Source organism: Macaca thibetana, chromosome 14 (assembly GCF_024542745.1).
Source record: "Macaca thibetana thibetana isolate TM-01 chromosome 14, ASM2454274v1, whole genome shotgun sequence".
Lineage (NCBI taxonomy): Eukaryota > Metazoa > Chordata > Mammalia > Primates > Cercopithecidae > Macaca > Macaca thibetana.
In genome coordinates, this window is record NC_065591.1 from 117259967 (window position 1) to 117279710 (window position 19744).

At 37.1% G+C, this 19744-nt stretch overlaps 2 protein-coding genes across 3 annotated transcripts in view; one reads left to right on the forward strand and one right to left on the reverse strand.

The window, feature by feature from the left end:
* PATE2 (prostate and testis expressed 2) overlaps positions 1-19744 on the reverse strand; it is a 108610-nt gene that overhangs the window by 14948 nt on the left and 73918 nt on the right. The window lies entirely within an intron of this gene.
* Positions 5173-8769, forward strand: PATE3 (prostate and testis expressed 3). Its single transcript, XM_050759280.1, has 3 exons — positions 5173-5311; positions 6398-6685; positions 7649-8769. The coding sequence occupies exons 1-3, from the start codon at positions 5173-5175 to the stop codon at positions 7771-7773; spliced, it is 552 nt and encodes a 183-aa protein (XP_050615237.1). The 3' UTR covers positions 7774-8769.

Consider the following 19744-nt stretch of genomic DNA (forward strand, 5'->3'; position numbering starts at 1 on the left):
TAATAAATTAACCTTAGCTTACTATAACTCTTTTACTTTATAAACTTTTTAACTTTTCTAACTTTTTGACTCTTGTAATAACAGTTTAAAACACAAATAGATTTTACAACTGTAGAAAAATATTTTTCTTTCTTCATAACCTTATTCTATAAACTTTTTTCTGTTTTTAAATTTTTTTACTTTTTAAACTCTTGAAGAGGATGAAAAGGCAAGATACAGGGAGAAAATATTTGCAAACCACATTTGCACACAAACATACATATTAGCCTAGGCCTACATAGGGTCATGATCATCAGTGTCACATCAATATCATCAAGAGGTCTTCCACCTCCACATCTTGTCCCACTGGAAGGTCTTCAGGGACATTAACATACACAGAGCATGAAAACAATGCCACCTTCTGGAAAACCTCCTGAAGGGACTGCCTGGAGCTGTTTCACAGCTAACTTTTTTGTTTTATAAGTAAAATGTGTACACTCTAAAATAAGAATGGAAAGCCTGTGTAGTAAATGCATAAAACAGTAACAATCATTTATTATCAACTATTATGCACCATACATAATTATATGTGCTATATGTTTATATGACTGGCAATGCAATAGGTTTGTTTATAGCAGCATCACCACCAATACTATGGCTCTATCACTAGGCAATAGTGGGATTGCTGGATCAAATGGTAGTTCTGTGTTTTAGTTCTTTGAGAAATACTCATACTCTTTTCCATAGATGTTGTACTTATTTACATTCCCACCAACTATGTAAAAGTGTTTCCTTCTCCACACCCTCACCAACATCTGTTGTTTTTTGACTTTTCAATAACAGCCAACTGCTTCAAATTTTTAAAAAAAATTTTATTGCTTTCTTTTTTCTTTTTTTTGCTTCAAATTTTTAAAAGAAATATCAAGCAAAGGGCTAATATCCAGAATCTACAAAGAACTTAAACAAATTTACAAGAAAAAATCAAACAATCCCATCAAAAAGTGGGCAAAGGATATGAACAGACACTTCTCAAAAGAAGACATTTATGCAGCCAACAGACACATGAAAAAATGCTCATCATCACTGGCCATCAGAGAAATGTAAATCAAAACCACAATGAGATACCATCTCACAACAGTTAGAATGGCAATCATTAAAAAGTCAGGAAACAACAGGTGCTGGAGAGGATGTGGAGAAATAGGAACACTTTTACACTGTTGGTGGGACTGTAAACTAGTTCAACCATTGTGGAAGACAGTGTGGCGATTCCTCAAGGATCTAGAACTAGAAATACCATTTGACCCAGCCATCCCATTACTGAGTATATACCCAAAGGATTGTAAATCATGCTGCTATAAAGACACATGCACACGTATGTTTACTGGGGCACTATTCACAATAGCAAAGACTTGGAACCAACCCAAATGTCCATCAATGATAGACCAGAGTAAGAAAATGTGGCACATATACACCATGGAATACTATGCAGCCATAAAAAAGGATGAGTTCATGTCCTTTGTAGGGACATGGATGAAGCTGGAAACCATCATTCTCAGCAAACTATCGCAAGAACAGAAAACCAAACACTGTATGTTCTCACTCATAGGTGGGAATTGAACAATGAGAACACCTGGACACAGGAAGGGGAACGTCACACACTGGGGCCTATTGTGGGGAGGGGGGAGGGGTGAAAGATAGCATTAGGAGATATACCTAATGTAAATGACGAGTTAATGGGTGCAACACACCAACATGGAACACGTATACATATGTAACAAACCTGCACGTTGTGCACATGTACCCTAGAACTTAAAGTATATAATAAAAAAATCAACTATTCTGTTTGAGAAGGAAAATGAGTAATAAATTGTCCCTTTGTTGCAATCCACAAACCCTTTCTAACATAGATTACTGAAATTTGCTCATCGCGTGGAGCATCTTTCATTTAGCAAGCTGGTAAAATGTATGAGAAGCCACAAGAAAAGGGTTTTGTAAAAACAGCAAAACTGCATTTCAAAGTGTGCCATTTTTTTTTTTAATTGAGCTTTCTTATCAGGAAAATAACCCACATCCTGAATGCATTTCTAGCACATGCAGAAATAAGATGCTCTTTCATTTTATCTGGCCTCACACTTCCATTCACAAGAATGTTTTCACAGAAATAAAACCAGGATGACCTTTGTGTCCTAACAAGTTCAAAGATGCAAATGAAATCATTTAATTCCTGATCTTTCACTTATTTCTGTTGGTAACAAAGTCTCAGGCACTGCTAATACTCACAGTTTGTTGACAATATTCAGTAGAAAAAGAAATTATTCACATCAATTAGAAGTTAATAAAAAATAAAAATATACATTTATCTATCAGAGTTCATGGAATTCATGAAACTAAGAGGACACTAGACCTATATTGGTAAACCTTGCTCAGGAATGGAGGTAAGGAGCTAAAAATAATCTGATACTTGCATGTATAAAATCAGTTCATAAATGTTCTGAAAGAGCTTTTTGCAACTTTTTATTATTCATTGTGATTTTTCATCTGAAGCATCATATTAACAGCAATATGGTGAATGAAACGTGAATTTTAGTGACACTGATCTAGGTTTGAATCCCAGCTTTGCTCTCCTTGATACACACTTCATCACCATGTTGTCACCAGGGCTCCCTGAGACAATCTATGTAGAAGGGCCCAGCCTTGTGCATGGCACATAGTAAGCATTCAATACACGCTGGTTTTGTTTCTTTTTCCTTCACCTCTCTCTCCACCAGCAACTGGAGGTAGGAAGGGCTAGATGTATACTCTAGGTGTTTTTCCTGGGCCCTGCAAGTAGGCACTCCTCCACCAGATATTTTTAAAGGGCCATTATCTCCTACTCTGTTCCTCATATACACTCTGAAAAACCAATGCTGCCCCTGGGAACCCATGAACAAAGTAGCCTGATCCCTGACTCTATGCCAATTCTATTCCCCTAAAATAAAAGGCAGCACTGAGAAAGACAAGTTCACTGGACTGTTCATCTGTGATATCACGAAGATCTCAGCCACCCACCCTGGAGCCAAGAGAGCCAAGAAAGACCATGAACACGAAGACATGATGTTCTGGTTCCTCTCCTCAGAGCAGAACAAACAGCATCTATTCAGAGTGGAGGGCCTTCTAGGCATGGGGGCACATCAATTTGGGTGCTGTGGCCAATGGCAGTGGCATCACAGACAGTGGTATCATGTGCCAAGCAGAGTGCTAGGAACTTCAGAATAACAGAACCTGCTACCCATCTTCATGATGTATGTCATGGAACCACAGAATGTTAAAGTTCTAAAGGGTCCTTAAAATGATTAAAACCTGATATTACAGATAAACAATTTGCTAAAGACACAATGAGTTATCTAGTGATCAGGCACAGGTCTCCAGACTCTCAGGAAAATGCTGTTTCCATTGTGCCACACTACCTCTATTAATAGGTTCTAACACCTTCTCTCCCCTACCCCATGATAAATGAAGAAAGAAGTTGTTTTCAAGAGAAAATGTGATGGATGAGGTACTGTGGGAGGCTGAGAAGTAGGTCAGAGGACTCCAACATTTGGGTAGAGTTGCAAAATTCTACAATCTTAACTGGAAATAATTGATACAATGGAGATTCAAAACACAATTGGCCTTTCAGAAGGCATCTGCCAAGGAGAAACTTGAAGAAAAGAAACTGCAAATCCATTTCAGTTTAACCAGAATGTCTGCTTCTTTTGCTCTGATTCTAGTACTGCTCCTTCTCTTTATTTTCTTATGTTTAATTTTTATTTTTATAGATTCAGGGAGTACATACACAGGCTTATGATATGGACAGATCATCGAATGGTGAAGTTTGGGTATCTAGCGTATCCAACACCTGAAGAGTGAACATTATACCCAGCAGGTAATTTTTAAATAGAGGATAAAGCAGAGAAAACAAGTGACAAATGAAATGCCCTAATAACTTGGTAAGCCCAGGCTCCAAAGGCTCAGAAGTTTGTCTTCTTGATAAGCCTGGGAATGTTCTGAAAAATGCTATCCAGTGTTCAACACCCTCTTTTAAAACATGGCAGAGTAGAAAACTAGATCCAAAGGCCTCACAACCTTACTCTCCATTCTGGAATCAATTCTTTCAAAGGAACCAGTTCCCTCTTGTGTAAGTCTCTAGGACTTCTTGATCTCTTCTTAGGCAAAGGTGGGCTCCATACTCTGTTTGTTCATAGAGAAGAAACATTGTAAATTTTGTGACACTTAATAAAGGATCATATTTTACCCAATCTTCATCTGATGTCTAAAAAATGTCCGACTCAATATGTTTCAATGATCATATTGTTCCTACAACTAAAGAACATGTTAAAGCAGTTTAGTATGGAATATTTCTAGTATCTCTAACCAAGTGCCATCAGCCATTGGCTGGTGGTTTAGGAGACTTAGAATGCCAGGAGTGGCCATGGTTTTCTAGTACTTTACCCATAGCGAATCTTAACTGAGTTAGCTTTCATAAAGACAGACATTTAAATTATGAACAAAAAACTAGCCAGATTCAAAATATAAATTTGCTAAAGATCAAGTCATGGAATAATTCTAGAGAGGATTTAATGGCTCCACAAAGTAAATAGTCCCTGGCCTTGAAGGACAGATTTCTTGTAAGTAAAAGTTCGGGACTGAGAATCAAACGTTCTAGGTGGAAGGTCAAGCTTGGTCACAGACTATATATCTTGTCCTCTCTCACTCTCTGGTTTCTTACCCATAATGTGAGGAGCCAGGTGAGCTTGTCTGCCTTATTCATTGCTTGGTGTCACTCATGTAACTGTGCTGGCATATACAATTTCTCAACAAATATTTGTTGAATGCATGAATAAATCTCAGAGAGGCACTGAATCACGGTGGTGAAACGTGTGGACTCTAGAATTAGGAAGTCATACTTCGAGTACCAGCACTATCAGTCACTGGATATGTGACCGGGGATAAGCTTCTGGAACCTCAACAAACCTGTTTCCTCCTCTGTGAAATTGGGATAAGAATAATAATATCAAAACTGTATGTTTTTTCAAAGGTTAGCTCCATGCAAACCTCAACATTTATTAATTTTCTTTATTCTCTGCGGTGAGGAGGACAGCCAATGAACTTGAGCTCCAAGAGGAAACCTTGTGTGACTGGCTCTCCCCAGGCATGAATAATTACTAGCCTATGATGAAGAAGAAGGTTTCCTCTCTGGAGCCTACAGACCTGTGCTTACAGCCCCTAGCGTCTTTTTCCTGCACAAGAGATTTCCGGGTCAGGATGAACAAATACTTCTTGTTCCTCTTCCCCCTTTGCTGCCTCATTGTGGGTGAGTCCCGGACCTGAGGGGTATACTTGAGAGACAGGATCTAGGGAGCTCCAGGGAAACTACAGGTGTAGCATGTGTCCATGCAGGGCTGAGCTTTGGCCACTTTTATGAGCCAGGGGAAGCCGGCCTCCAGAATGCTCCTTTGCCTTTCCTGCCAACTCTTCCATCCTTTTCAACCTCCTGCCATTCTCCTCCAGGTGGGCAGGCCTCTGTCCTGCCCTTTTAACCCACTTTCTCCCTTGGTCCCTACCATTCATTCCCCATAGTCCCAAGCCCTGGCAAGATTTTCCTTAGGGCATCCTTTTTATTTGTAAACCTATATCCCATTTGTTAAGGGAGCTGTCAGTCTATAATGAATAATTTTCAGTTTATTTTAGGACTGAACAATGGCTTTTCATACCCTTTTCAGAGACTTTATATTACAACAAGTAACTCTATGAGAGGAAGTACTGAATGCTCTGGAATCAGACAGATTTTTTTCATGGTTTGTGGTCACAGTCTCGAACTCTCTGTACCTTTGGTTGCTCATTCAAGAAATAGGGACAATGGTGCCTGCTTACAAGGCTTTTGTGAGGATTAAATCAGATGCAACTTGAGAGAACATGGCCCAAATGGGATGCTCAATCATTGCTTTCTTTTCTCATTCAGGTGGACCAGGGATTTTTTTTTAAATTGAACCTGTATTTTGAATAGCTCACCCCACAGAACCTCATAAAAGTGTCACTTATGTTACTACTATTGATGATGCCTTTATGTAGATTCAGATTGAAGCTCAAAATAACAGAATATATCACCTAACGATATCCAAGCAGCAATATACAACACAAAACAATGGCAAATGTTAGAAACCCAGTAACAGTAACAATAGCTTGGATGAAATATTTTAAAGCCCTCACCCTCCTTATCACACCCATATCTCTAGTAGGCCAGGCTAGCATTCATAGCACCATTTTTAAGCTAGAGAAATCAGTGACGTGGAAGCAAACTTTTTGCTTAAAGTTATCCGGGTTAAAAGGGCTAAAGTTGGGATCAGAATCCTTTTATTCATATGGTGACATTTTCTTTTTATTAAAACTCTGAAATGAGGAGTTCATAAGAGCTCCAACTGTTTACTGCCTAAATACCCCAACCAGGAGCTCTTCATCTGCCTGCCCCCTCCACTATTCATTCCCCACCTCCATCGAATATTTCCAGCTCCATCCCAAGTCCCCACTTTTGCCTGGTCTCACACCATCTCTGTGCTCTCTCCAGCAGTGACATCACTTCGGTGCATAACATGCCACCTTCGCACACGGACAGACCGCTGCAGAAGAGGCTTTGGTGCCTGTACTGCTCAGAAGGACGAGGCATGCATGCTCTTAAAGATCTACCAGGGTAAGTTAGAGGGTCAAGGAAGGTATTGTAAGAGTCTTAGAATCCTTAGGATAGTGCTTCAGCAATTTCACATCTTAAGAGAAGAACCAGTGCAGAGTGCCCCTGAGCACAGATGGTAGCACAGGTCCCTGTGCATACAGACAGAAGATGATTTCAGTCAATGAGACAGGAGGGAGAAGTTGGGATTCTATATTTCCAAGAAAATTGACCAACCAGATTTTTTTTTTTTTTGGTAATTGACACATAACAATTGTTAGTATTTATGAGTACATGTGATATTTTTATACAAGCCTTCAATGTGTAATGATCAAATCAGGGTAATAGGGATATTAATCAACTCAAACATTTATCATTTCTTTGTATTGAGGACATTCCATATGTTCTCCTCTAGCTATTTTGAAACATACAATAAAGAAAATATGGTATATACACACAATAGAATATTATTCAACCATAAAAATAAAGCAGAAACACAGGTAAGCCTCGAGGTCATAATATTAAACGAAATAAGCCAGGCACAGAAAGACAAATATCACATGTTCTCACTCATGTATAGGAGCTAAAAAATAGGTTAATGTCATGGAGGTAGAGACTAGAGTGATGATTACCAAAGGCTGAGAAGAGTGGTGGAAGGAGAGGATGAAGAGGGGCTGGTTAATGACCAAACTGATTTTGACTTGGAAGACACTAAATCACTAGTTGCCAATCTAGCAAGAGAGAAAAATGAAGCAGCTACACAGAGTTGAGGATTTTCAGGGACCTCAGGCAAACAACCCCTGCAGCTGACCAGTGACCTCTGTATCTCTCTGCCTGGGCGCTTTTAGGGAGTATAAGCTGGGAAGCCATCCCTCAACTTACCCTGATGCCTGATTAAATTTTCACCAACAGAACTAGTGCTGGGTTTTACTCACCTTGGAGAGCTTAAATCAAATGCTTATTTTCTGTGGTTCTTTCCTATTTTAGGCAATACTCTGCAGATATCATACATGGTGTGTCAGAAATTCTGCAGAGACATGACATTTGATCTCGGGAATCGGACTTATGTTCATACATGCTGCAACCACAATTACTGTAACTTCCAACTCTAAGATATTTGCCCTCCTGAGGTCTCGTTTTGGAATGTCCCCAGTGTTGCTCATCCTTCACAATTCTGAAGCCCTTGCTTTCCTTCCTTGTCTGTCCTGACAATACCCCTGCCCTCTCATTAACCTAAGAAGACTAAGCTAGTGTCATCCTTTCTGGTGTCTTCAGCTTGGCTTCTCCCTCAGTCAGAGAATAGTGGTTCTGAACAATGGATTTCTCCTGTTATCAGGAATATTGGCATTGCCATACTCCAAGAAACCTGCCCCAAGAGTTCCTGTACAGTAAAATTTAAAGCAGGGACATTCTAGAATCCTAATTGGCTTAACTAGTTCAGGTACACCAGAAAGCCTTCAGCTAAAAATTCACAACATTTTTATCTAAAATTCCCATGTGTCAGGAGAATGATTAAGCAGAAATAGCAATAAAATGGATGACAGATACTGAAGATTTTTCTCTATGGACACCAAGTTATTTCTACCAGCAGGCAGTGCCCACTTCAAACTCAGCCATTGTGATTTTCCTGGCATTTACAAACTACATCCTTACACTGTTATTAGGAGATAGCAAAAAAGGGACTTCCTGGCCTCTGTGACGTTCACTGAGCTCTCACACAGCCGCTACTACTCCTATGGAGATGTACATTCAAGGTGCATCAGAACTCTCATTTCTTCCCCTCCCATTCCTAAACCTTCTCTCTTCCTTTCCTCCTTTGCCATTCACCTTTACTATCACCTCCCACCTCCATTATCACCTCCCCATTGCGACACAAACTCTCCCTGTAGAAGCAGGAGGTCCTTTGAAGCTTTGCCCCATGTGTCAGATGACACCTGAGGCATATAACCTAGGGTGGGCTGCCTTTCAGGATCCCTCAGCAAACGGAGGCAAACATAGTCAAAATACCATCTACCCTATACAGCTTTCTTGAGACTTGGGGGCCTGGCTCAAAGAGATTTGTCTGTTGTTTGCTGCCCATCTTTAAGTAATAAACAGACTTCACATAACTTGTTGTGTGTCGGTGTGTTCTGTCTCATCGAACTCAGACAAATAGGTAACTAAAGCATGATGGAACTAAATAGTAGCCCAAGATATAGTGGGACTCCTGTTTCTGGCGATGGGCAGAATGCTGATTCCTGTTATTCTCCAGAAAGTGGGAGTCCTTGCTTGGGATTGGTAATGAGCATTGCACTTCTATATTCATGAAACAATTATGACTGTTCTGGAACTTATTATAAATGAAATCACACAGAAACTATTCACTTAAACCTGGCTTCTTTTGCTCACTATAATACTGTTTTAATTTTTAAATTTTTAATTTTAGTAGGTACATAGTTGGTGTACATATTTATGGGGTACATGAGATATTCTCATAAAGGCATGCAAAGCACAATAATCACATCATGGAGAATGGGGTATCCATCCCATCAAGCATTTATCCTTTGTGTTACAAACAATTTAATTATATATTCTTTTAGTTATTTTTAAATGCACAATTAAGTTATTATTAACTGTAGTTGCCTGTTGTGCTATCAAATACTAAATATCATTCATTCATTCTATTTTTTGTACCCAATAACCATCACGACCTCCCTTCCAACCCCCCACTATCATTCTAAACCTCTAGTAACCATCCTTCTAATCTCTATGTTCATGATGAATTCAATTGTTTTGATTTTTAGATCCTACAAATAAGTGAGAACATGTGATGTTTGTCTTTCTGTGCCTGACTTATTTCACTTAACAGAATGACCTCCAGTCCATCCATTGTTGTCATTGTTGCAAATGACTGGATCTCACTTTTTTTTATGGCTGAATAGTACTCACTTGTGTATATTTACCACATGTTCTCTATCCATTTATCTATTGATGGAAAGTTAGCTTGCTTCCAAATTTCGGCTATTGGGAAGAGTGCTGCAACAAAGAGTGCAGATATCTCTTCAATGTGCTGATTTTCTCTCTTTTAAGTATACACCCAGCAGTAGGACTGCTGGGTCACATGGTGGCTCTATTTTTAGTTTCTTGAGAAACCTCTGAACTGTTCTCCATAGTGGTTGTACTAATTTACATTCCCATCAACAGTGTGTGAGGGTTCCCTTTTCTCCACATCCATGCCAGCATTTGTTACTGCCTGTCTTTTGGATATAAGTCATTTTAACTGGGATAAAGTATCTCATTGTAGTTTTGATTTGCATTTCTCTGATGATAAATGATGTTCAGAACACTTTCATATGTCTGTTTTCCATTTGCGTGTCTTCTTCTGAGAAATGTCTATTCCAATCTTTTGCCCATTTTTGACTGGATTACTAGATTTCTTCCTATAAAGTTGTTTGAGCTCTTTATATATCCTGGTCATTATTCTCTTGTCAGATGGGTAGTTTGGAAATATTTTCTCCCATTCTGTGGGTTGTCTCTTCACTTTGTTACTATTGTTTCCTTTGATATGCAGAAGTTTACATTGATGTTATCCCATTTGTCCATTTTTCCTTTGATTATCTGCGCTTATATGGTATTGCCTAAGAAATTTTTGACCACAACAATGTCCTGGAGAATTTCCTAAAAGTTTCCTTACATTCATTTAATGGTTCAAGTCTTTAATCCATTTTGATATGATTTGTGTATATGGTGAGAGGTAGTGGTCAAGTTTCATTCTTTTGCATATGGATATCCAGTTTTCCCAGTGCCATTTATTGAGGAGTCTGTCTTTTCCCCAGTGTATGTTCTTGGCATCTTTGTCAAAAATAAGTTTGCTGTATGTGTGTGGATTTGTTTCCGAATTCTCTATTCTGTTCTATGTGTTCTATGTATTCTGTTCTATTCTGTTCTAGGTCTATGTGTCTGTTTTTATGCCAGTACTATGCTGTTATGGTGACTATATCTCTGTACTATAATTTGAAGTCAGGTAATGTGATTCCCCCAGTTTTGTTCTTTTTGTTCAGAATACCTTTGGATATTCTGGGTCTTCTGTGATTCCACATAAATTTTAGTATTTTCTATTTTGGTAAAGAATGTCATTGGGATTTTGATAAAAATTGCATTGAATCTGTAGAATGTTTTGGGTAGTATGGACATTTTAACACTATTGATTCTTATAATCCATGAACATGAAATATAATTTAATTTTTTAATGTCTTCTTCAATTTCTTTCATCAGTGTTTTATAGTTTTTGTTGTAGAGATATTTTACTTCTTTAAGTTCATACCTAAGTATTTAATTTTTTCTGTGGCTATCATAAATTGGATTTCTTTCTTGGTTCCTTTCCCAGAATGGTTGCTATTGGCATACATAAATGTTACTAATTTTTGAATGTCAATTTTGTATTCTGCAACTTTATTGAGTGTGTTTATCAGTTCTATTTTTTGGTGGAGTGTTTAGGTTTTTCCTACTACAAGATCATATCATCTGCAAACAAGGACAATTTGAATTCTTCCTTTCCAATTTGGATGCCCTTTATTTTCCTCTCTTGTCTAATTGCTCTAGCTAGAAATTCCAGTACTATGTTGAATAACAGAGGTGAAATGGGCATTCTAGATCTAAGAGGAAAGGTTTTCAGGTTTTTTTTTCATTTTTTATGATATTAGCTGTGGGTCTGTCATATATGGTTTTTATTATGTTGAGGTATGTTCATTCTATACACAGTTTTTTGAGGGCTTTGAATATGAAGGGAATGTTGAACTGTATTAAATGCTTTTTAGCATCAGTTGAAAATATCATATGCTTTTTTGTCCTTCTTTCTGTTGATATGGTGTATCACATTGATTGATTTGCATATGTTGAAGCATCCTTGCATCCCTAGTACAAATCTCACTTGGTCATGATGAATGATCCTTTTAATGTATTCTTGACTTAGGTTTGCTAGTATTTTGTTTGGGATTTTGCACCAATATTCATCAGTGATATTTACCCACAGTTTTCTTTTTTTGATGTGTCTTTGTCTGGTTCTGGTATCAGGTAATATTGGTTTCGTTGAACAAGTTTGGAAGCATTCCCTTCTCTTCTATTTCTCAGAATAGTTTGAGTAGATTTGACATTAGTTCTTTAAATGTTTGGTAGAACTCAGCAGTGCAACCATCAAGTCCTGGGCTTTTTTTAACTGAGTGACTTTCAATTACTGTTTTGGTCTTGTTACTTTTTACTGGTCTCTTCAGGTTTTGAATTTCTTCATGTTTGAATCTTTGCAAGTTATATGTGCATAGGAATTCATTCATTTATTCTAGATTTTCCAGTTTATTGGCATATAATTGCTCATAGTACCAACTAATGATCCTTGGAATTTCTGTGGTATCAGTTGTAATGTCTCCTATTTCATCTCTAGTTTTAATTATTTGGGTCTTCCCTCTTTTTTTCTTAGTCTGGATAAAGGTTTGTCAATTTTGTTTATCTTTTTAAAGAAATCAACTTTTGGTTTCATTGATCTCTTGTATTTTCTTCCATCATTTCAAATCCATTTATTTCTGCTCTGATCATTATTTCTTTTCATCTACTAATTTTGAGTTTGGTTTGCTCTTGCTTTTCTAGTTCTTTAAGATGCATCATTAGGTCATCTATTTGAAGTTTTTTTTTTCTTTTTTGATGTAGGCACTTATAGCTATAAGTTCACCTCTTAGTACTGCTTTCACTGTATTCCATAGGTTTTGGTATGTTGTCTATTATTTGTTTCAAGACATTTCTCAATTTCTCAATTTTTTTCATTGACCCACTGGTCATTTGGAAGTATATTATTTAATTTCCATGTGTTTGTATACTTTTCAAAATTCCTCTTGTTACTGACTTCTAGTTTTATTCCTTTTTGCTCAGAGAAGATGTTTGGCATTATTTCAACTTTTTTGAATGTTTTAAGACTTGTTTTGTGACCTGCCATAGGACGGATCCTTGAGAATGATTCATGTGCTGAGAAGAATGTGTATTCTGCACCTGTTGGATGATATATTTCATAAATATCCATTAGATCCATTTGTTCTATAGTGCAGATAAAGTCTGATGTTTCTTTATTTTCTGTTTTGATGATCTGTCCAATGCTGAAAGAGGGATGTTGAAGTATTCAGCTATGATTTTATTGAGATATTTCTCTTTAGCTCTAATAACATTTGCTTTATATATTTCATGCTCCAGGACTCTGTCCTGGTCTGCAAAGTCTTCACTAAAAAGTCTGCATCCAGACATATTAGAACTCCATTGTATGTGATTTATTTTCTCTTACTGCTTTTAAGATTCATGCTTTATCCTTGACCTTTGGGAATTTGGGTTAAATCTGTTTACTGTTCTATTGTCTTCTTGTATTTGAATATTAATCTCTCTCTCTATGTTTGGGAAGTTCTCTGATATTATCCATTTCAATAAACTTTCGATCACTGTCTCTTTTTCTACCTCCTCTTTAAGGTCAATAACTCTTAGATTTGCCCTTTTGAGGTTGTCTTCTACATCTTATAGGCATGCTTCATTCTTTGTTTTTGTTGTTGTTGTTGTTTTTTGCATTCTCAGCCCATGCTGCTTTATTGCTAAAAAATATAAATACACAGGTGCAGAGTTTCCAACTCTTTTAACAGTTCCTTTTTACACCAAAGAATTAAATTTCTTCTTCAAAAAACCCAAAGATGCATAGATTAAAAAGCAAGCTGCCTTTTGTAATACTTCAAATAATATTCAATGAAATTCTTTTTAACATTATACACCAACAGTGCAATGGAGAATATGAAGGACAGCAAATAAACACAGTGAGCAACTCTTATTCTTACAAGGCAGTAAGTAAAGTATAATGTGAAGGACAGTCTAAGATAATCTTTCTGGTTATAAGAGATGGGTGGTTTTAAGATAAGTGTCAAGACTGTTACTGTTTAACGATTGAAGATAATGTATTACTAGGATACCTTTCTTACCCCTGGGAGAAAAATATTTTTTCACTGATGGAATGACATATCATCACCAAGGGAGAAAAAAACCTGAAAACTGTCAGTAACTAAGATACCTATTCTGACTTTAAAGAAGGTATAGGAATTAATGCAGAAATCCTTCTTTCTTATTCTTTTCTTCTTTTGTCTCCTCTGACTGTGAATTTTCAAATAGCTTGTCTTCAAGATTACTTATTCTTTCTTCTGTTTGATCAATTCTGCTATTAACAGACTCTGATGCATTCTGTAGAATGTCCATTGCATTTTTCAACTCTAGAACTTCTAATTGATTCTTTTAAATTATTTCTGTCTCTTTGTTAAAGATGTCTAATAGAATTTTGAATTTCTTCTCTCTGTTATCTTGAATTTCTTTGAGTTTCCTCAAAACCACTATTATTTGGGAGAAACTGGCCAAAACACAGTGGCTGCGGGACTCATGCAAATCTGAAAGCCAATAGGGCAGGCATTAAACCTTAAAGTTCCAAAACGATCTCCTTTGACTCCGTGTCTCACATCCAGGCCACGCTGATGCAAGAGGTTGGCTCCCAAGGCCTTAGGCAGCTCTAACCCTGTGGCATTGCAGGGTACAGCCCCCCTCCCAGTAGCTTTCACAGGCTGGTGTTGAGTGTCTGACTTTTCCAGGCGTGTGGTGCAAGCTGTAAATGGATCTACCATTCTGGAGTCTGAAGAATGGTGGCCTTCTTCTCACAGCTCCATTAGGCAGTGCCCAGGTAGGGAATCTGTGTTGTGGCTCCAACCCCATATTTCCCCTCTGCACTGCCCTAGCAGAGGTTCCCCATGAGGGCTCCACCCCTGCAACACACCTCTGCCTGGACATCAGGTGTTTCCATAGATTCTCTGATATCTAGGCAGAGGATCCCAAACCTCAATTCTTGACTTCTGTGCACCTGCCAGACCAACACCACGTGGAAGCTACCAAGGCTTAGAGCTTGAACCCTCTGAAGCCATGGCCTGAGCTGTAACTTGTCCCCTTTAGTCACAACTGGAGCAGCTGGGATGCAGTGCACACAGCAGGGGTCCCTAGACCCACCCCAGAAAACTATTTTTCCCTCCTAAGCCTCTGGGCCTGTGATGGGAGGGGCTGCCATGAAGGGTTCTGACATGCCCTAGAGACATTTTTCCCTTTGTCTTGGAGATTACCTTTTGGTTTCTTATTACTTATGCAAATTTCTGCAGCCAGATTGAATTTCTCCCCAGAATTTTTTTTTTATTACATTATCAGGCTGCCAATTTTCCAAATTTTATGCTCTGCTTCCTCTTGAATGGTTTGCCACTTAGGAATTTCTTCAGCCAGATGCCCTAAATCATCTCTCTGAACTTCCAAGTTCCATAGATCTCTAGGGCAAGGGCAAAATGCTGCCAGTCTCTTTGCATAGCAAGAGTGACTTTTACTCCAGTTCCCACAAGTTCCTCATCTCCATCTGAGACTACCTCAGCCTGGACTTTATTGTCCATATCCCTATCAGCATTTTGATCAAAGCTATTTAACAAGTCTCTAGGAAGTTCCAGACTTTCCCACATCTTCCTGCCTTCTGAGTCCTCTAAGTCTCTAGGAAGTTCCAAACTTTCCCACATTTTCCTGCCTTCTTCTGAGCCCTCTAAACTGTTCTAACCTCTGCCTGTTACCCAATTCCAAAGTCACTTCCACATTTTTGGGTATCTTTACAGCAATGCCTCACTACCTGGTACCAATTTACTGTGTTAGTCTGTTCTCATGCTGCTAATAAAGACATACCTGAGACTGGGTAATTTACAAAGGAAAGAGATTTAACTGACTCACAATTCTGCAGGGCTGATCGGCCTCAGGAAACTTACAATCATGGCATAAGGGGAAGCAAACATGTTCTTCTCCTTCTTCACTTGGTGGCAACAAGGAGAAGTGCAGACTGAAGCGGGGAAAAATCCCCTTATAAAACCATCAGACCTCAGGATAACTCACTCACTATCATGAGAATAGCATGGAGGTAACTGCCCCCATGATTCAATTACCTCCCACTGGGTACCTCCCACGACACATGGTGATTATGGGAACTACAATTCAAGATGAGATTTGGATGGAGACACAGCCAAATCATATCAGTCACAATCAATGGTATTTTAATGTGTTGTTGAATTCAGTTTGTTAGTATTTTCTTGAAGTTTTTTTTTTTATATAAATATTCATCAGATATGTGAGCCAGTAGTTTTGTTTTTCTGATATGTCTTTCTCTGGTTTGGTATCAGGATAATACTGGCCTCATAGAATGAGTTTGGATGTATTCCCTCCTCCTCTAATTTTTGGAATAGTTTGAGTAGAATTGGTATTAGTTCTTTAAATGTTTGACAGAATTCAGTAGTAAAAATATTGGGTCTCATTCCTTACTTTACTGGGAGACTTTGTGTTATTACTTTGATCTCATTACTTATTATTGGTCTGTTCAGGTTTTGGATTTTTTCTGATTCAATTTGATTGGTTGTATGTATCTAGGAATTTGTCCATTTCTTCTAGAGTTTCCAATTTATTGGCATATGGTTACTCCTGTTAGCCACTGATGACCCTTATCCTTTCATTTTCTGCAGTATAAGTTCTAATGTCTCCTTTTTCATTTCCAATTTTATTTATTTGAATCTTCTCTCTTTTTTCTTAGTCTGGCTAAAGGCTTGTCAATTTTGTTTAACTTTTCAAAAAAACAACTTTTTGTTTCATGAATCCTTTGTATTTTTTAATTTCAATTTCATTTATTTCTACTCTGGTCTTTATTAATTCTCTTCTTCTGCTAATTTTGGGTTTGGTTTGCTCTTGTTTTTCTAATTCTTTAATATGAATTGTTAGTTTGTTCATTTGAAGGTTTTTAAAATGTAGGCACTTAGAGTTGTAAACTTCTTAGTACTGCTTTTGCTATATCCCATAGGTTTTGGTATATTGTGCTTCCATTCTATTTGTCTCAAGAAATTTTTCAATTTTCTTTTTAATTTCTTCATTGACCCACTGGTCATTTAGGTGCAATTCAGGAGCATATTGTTTAATTTCCATGTATTTGTATAGTTTCCAACTTTCCTCTTCTTACTGATTTCTAGTTTTATTCCATTGTGGTCAGAGAAGATGCTTGCTATTATTTCATTTCTACAAAATGTTTTACAACTTGTGTTGTGACCTAATGTATGATGAGAATGATCCATGTGCTAAGAAGATCAATGTGTATTCTCCAACTCTTGGATGAAATGTTCTGTTAATATTTACTAGATTCGTTGATCTGTAGTGCAGATTAAGTCTTACGTTTCTTTGTTGATTTTCTATCTGGAAGATCCGTCCAGTTCTGAAAGTGGGGTGTTAAAGTCTGTAGTTATTACTGTATTGAAGTCTATCTCTCTCTTTAACTCTAATAATATTTCCTTTATATATCTGAGTGCTCCAGTGTTGGGTGTATAAATATTTAAAATTATTATAGCCTCTTGCGGACTTGACCTCTTTATCATTATACAGTGATACAATGATATCACTTCTTTGCCTCTGCTAGTTTTTATCTGGAAATGTATTTTGTCTTATATAAGTACAGCAACCCCTGTTCTTTTCTGGTTTTCATTGGCATGGAATATCTTTTTTCATCTCTTCGTTTTCAGTCTATGTGTGTCTTTGTAGGTGGAGTGTGTTTCCTGCAGGCAACAGATCAATGAGTCTTGTATTTTCATCCATTCAGCCATTGTATGTCTTTTGATCAGAGAGTTTAGTCCATTTACAGTCAATGTTATTATTGATAAGGACTTATTCCTGCCATTTTGTTATTTGTTTTCTGGTTGCTTTTTGGTCTCCTCTTTATTCTTTATTGCCTTTCTGTGTTCCCCTAGTGAAGGTGACTTTCTCTGGTAATATGATTTAGTTTCTTTCTTGCTTTTTATAGATTTTAGTTTCTACTTTGCTATGCCTTTTCTTCTTTCTTATTTCTTTGGGTTTTTTTGTCTACTATTTTGAGTTGGGTGTATTGGTTGTTTCTTTTCCTTTTCTTTTTATGTATATTTAATACTATGAATTTTTCTCTGAAAAATGCCTTGGCTATATTTTACAATTTCTGATATTTTATGTTTCCCTATACTTGCTATTAAGAAGTTCTGCATTTTTGTCTTAAATTTTTCTGTTTACATAAGAGTTACTAAACACTATGTTGCTACATTTCCAGCTTGCAGTGCTTTGTTGGATTGGTTTTTAGCAACTAGTTTATCGCACTGTAGTAAGTGAATATTGCTTATGTTAATTCTATTTTTGGAAGTTATCAAGTATTTCTTTGAGGCATTGCGAAGGTTTCTCAAGTTCAGATATTTGAAAGAATCACCAGACTTCATAGAACACACTTATTCTCTGTGGAACATATAAATTCATAGAGCATACTTAATAAGGTCTTTATTTAAAGATAAAAGACACTGCAGCAAAGGAAACAGTGCAGACAAACACTGGGAGATCTGAGAGAAATCCCATGCACAAATTCTACAGTCATTTTTTTGCACAGAGACCTCACTCTGTCTTTGGATTGTGTAATCACAGTCTGTGTGGGGAATCTTGGCTTCAGGAAACATCAAAGAGTTACAACATGTCAGTCAGACAAGATGAATAAATTCCAGAGATCTATTGTACAGCATGGTAACTATTGGTAATAATAATGTATTTTATACTTACAAATTGCTAAAAGTAGACCTTAAATGTTTTAATGACAAAACATAACAAGTATATGAGGCAGATAAGTTAGTTAATTTGATTTAACCATTTCACAATTTATACATATATCCAAACATCATATTGTACTATCTTCCTATCTTTCTTCATGATGTGATGATTTTTTGCAGTGATATGCCTTGATCCCTTTATCTGTGTGTGTGTGTGTGTGTGTGTGTGTGTGTGTATGAATCTACTACAGACTTTTTCTTTCTGGTTACCACAAGACTTACATAAAACATTTTATCATTAGAACAGTCTATTTTAATCAGATTAAATCTGAACTAGCTGCATACAAAAACTCTACATTTTATCTTCTTCTTCCCTCACATTATATTTTATTGATGCACAATTTACATCTTTTATACATTGTTTACTAATTAACAAATTATTATAGTTATAGTTGTTTTTAATGTCATTGTCTTTTAACTTTTTACTAGAGTTCAAAGTGATTTATGCACTACCAATACAGTATTAAAGTATTCTGAATTTGACTATATTCTTACCTTTATAGTGAGATTTATACTCTCATATGTTTTTATGATGTTAGTATCCTTCTTTTTCAATTTAAGGCACTCTCTTTAGCACTTTTTCTAAGGCAGGTCTAGTGGTAATAAACTCCTACAGCTTTTGTTTCTGTGGAAGTCTTTATGTCTCCTTCATTTCTGAAGGACAGTTTTGCTGAATATAGTATGTTTGGTTGACAAGTATTTTTTTTTTTTCTTTCAGCATTTTAAATATATCATCCCACTCTCTCCTGGCCTGCAAGTTTTGTGCTGAGAAATCAATAATAGTCTTACAAAGGATCCCTTCTATGTGATGAGTTGATTTTCTCTGAATGCTTTCAAAATTTTCTTTGTCTTTGACTTGAGAATTTGATTACAATGTGGTCATAGAAGGTTTTTTGTATTTATCACAGCTCTTTGGAATTTGTGGATCTGATGTTCATTTAATTCTTCAGATTTGTGAAGATTTCTATCATTATCTTTTTTTTTTTTTTCTTGAGATAGAGTCTCACTCTGTAGCCCAGGCTGGAGTGCAGTGGCATGATCTTGGCTCACTGCAAGCTCCACCTCCCAGGTTCACACCATTCTCCTGCCTCAGCCTCCCGAATAGCTGGCACTACAGGCGCCTGCCACCATGCCTGGCTTATTTTTTGTATTTTTAGTAGAGATGGGGTTTCACTACCATATTAGCTAGGATGGTCTTGATCTCCTGACCTCATGATCTGCCCACCTCGGCCTCCCAAAGTGCTGGGATTACAGGCATGAGCCACCACACCCAGCTTCTATCATTATTTCTTTAAAAAAAAAAAAAAGGTTTTCTGTCTTTTTCTTTTGCTCTGCTTTCTAGGACTCCCGTAACATGTGAATTAATTTCCTTGCCAGT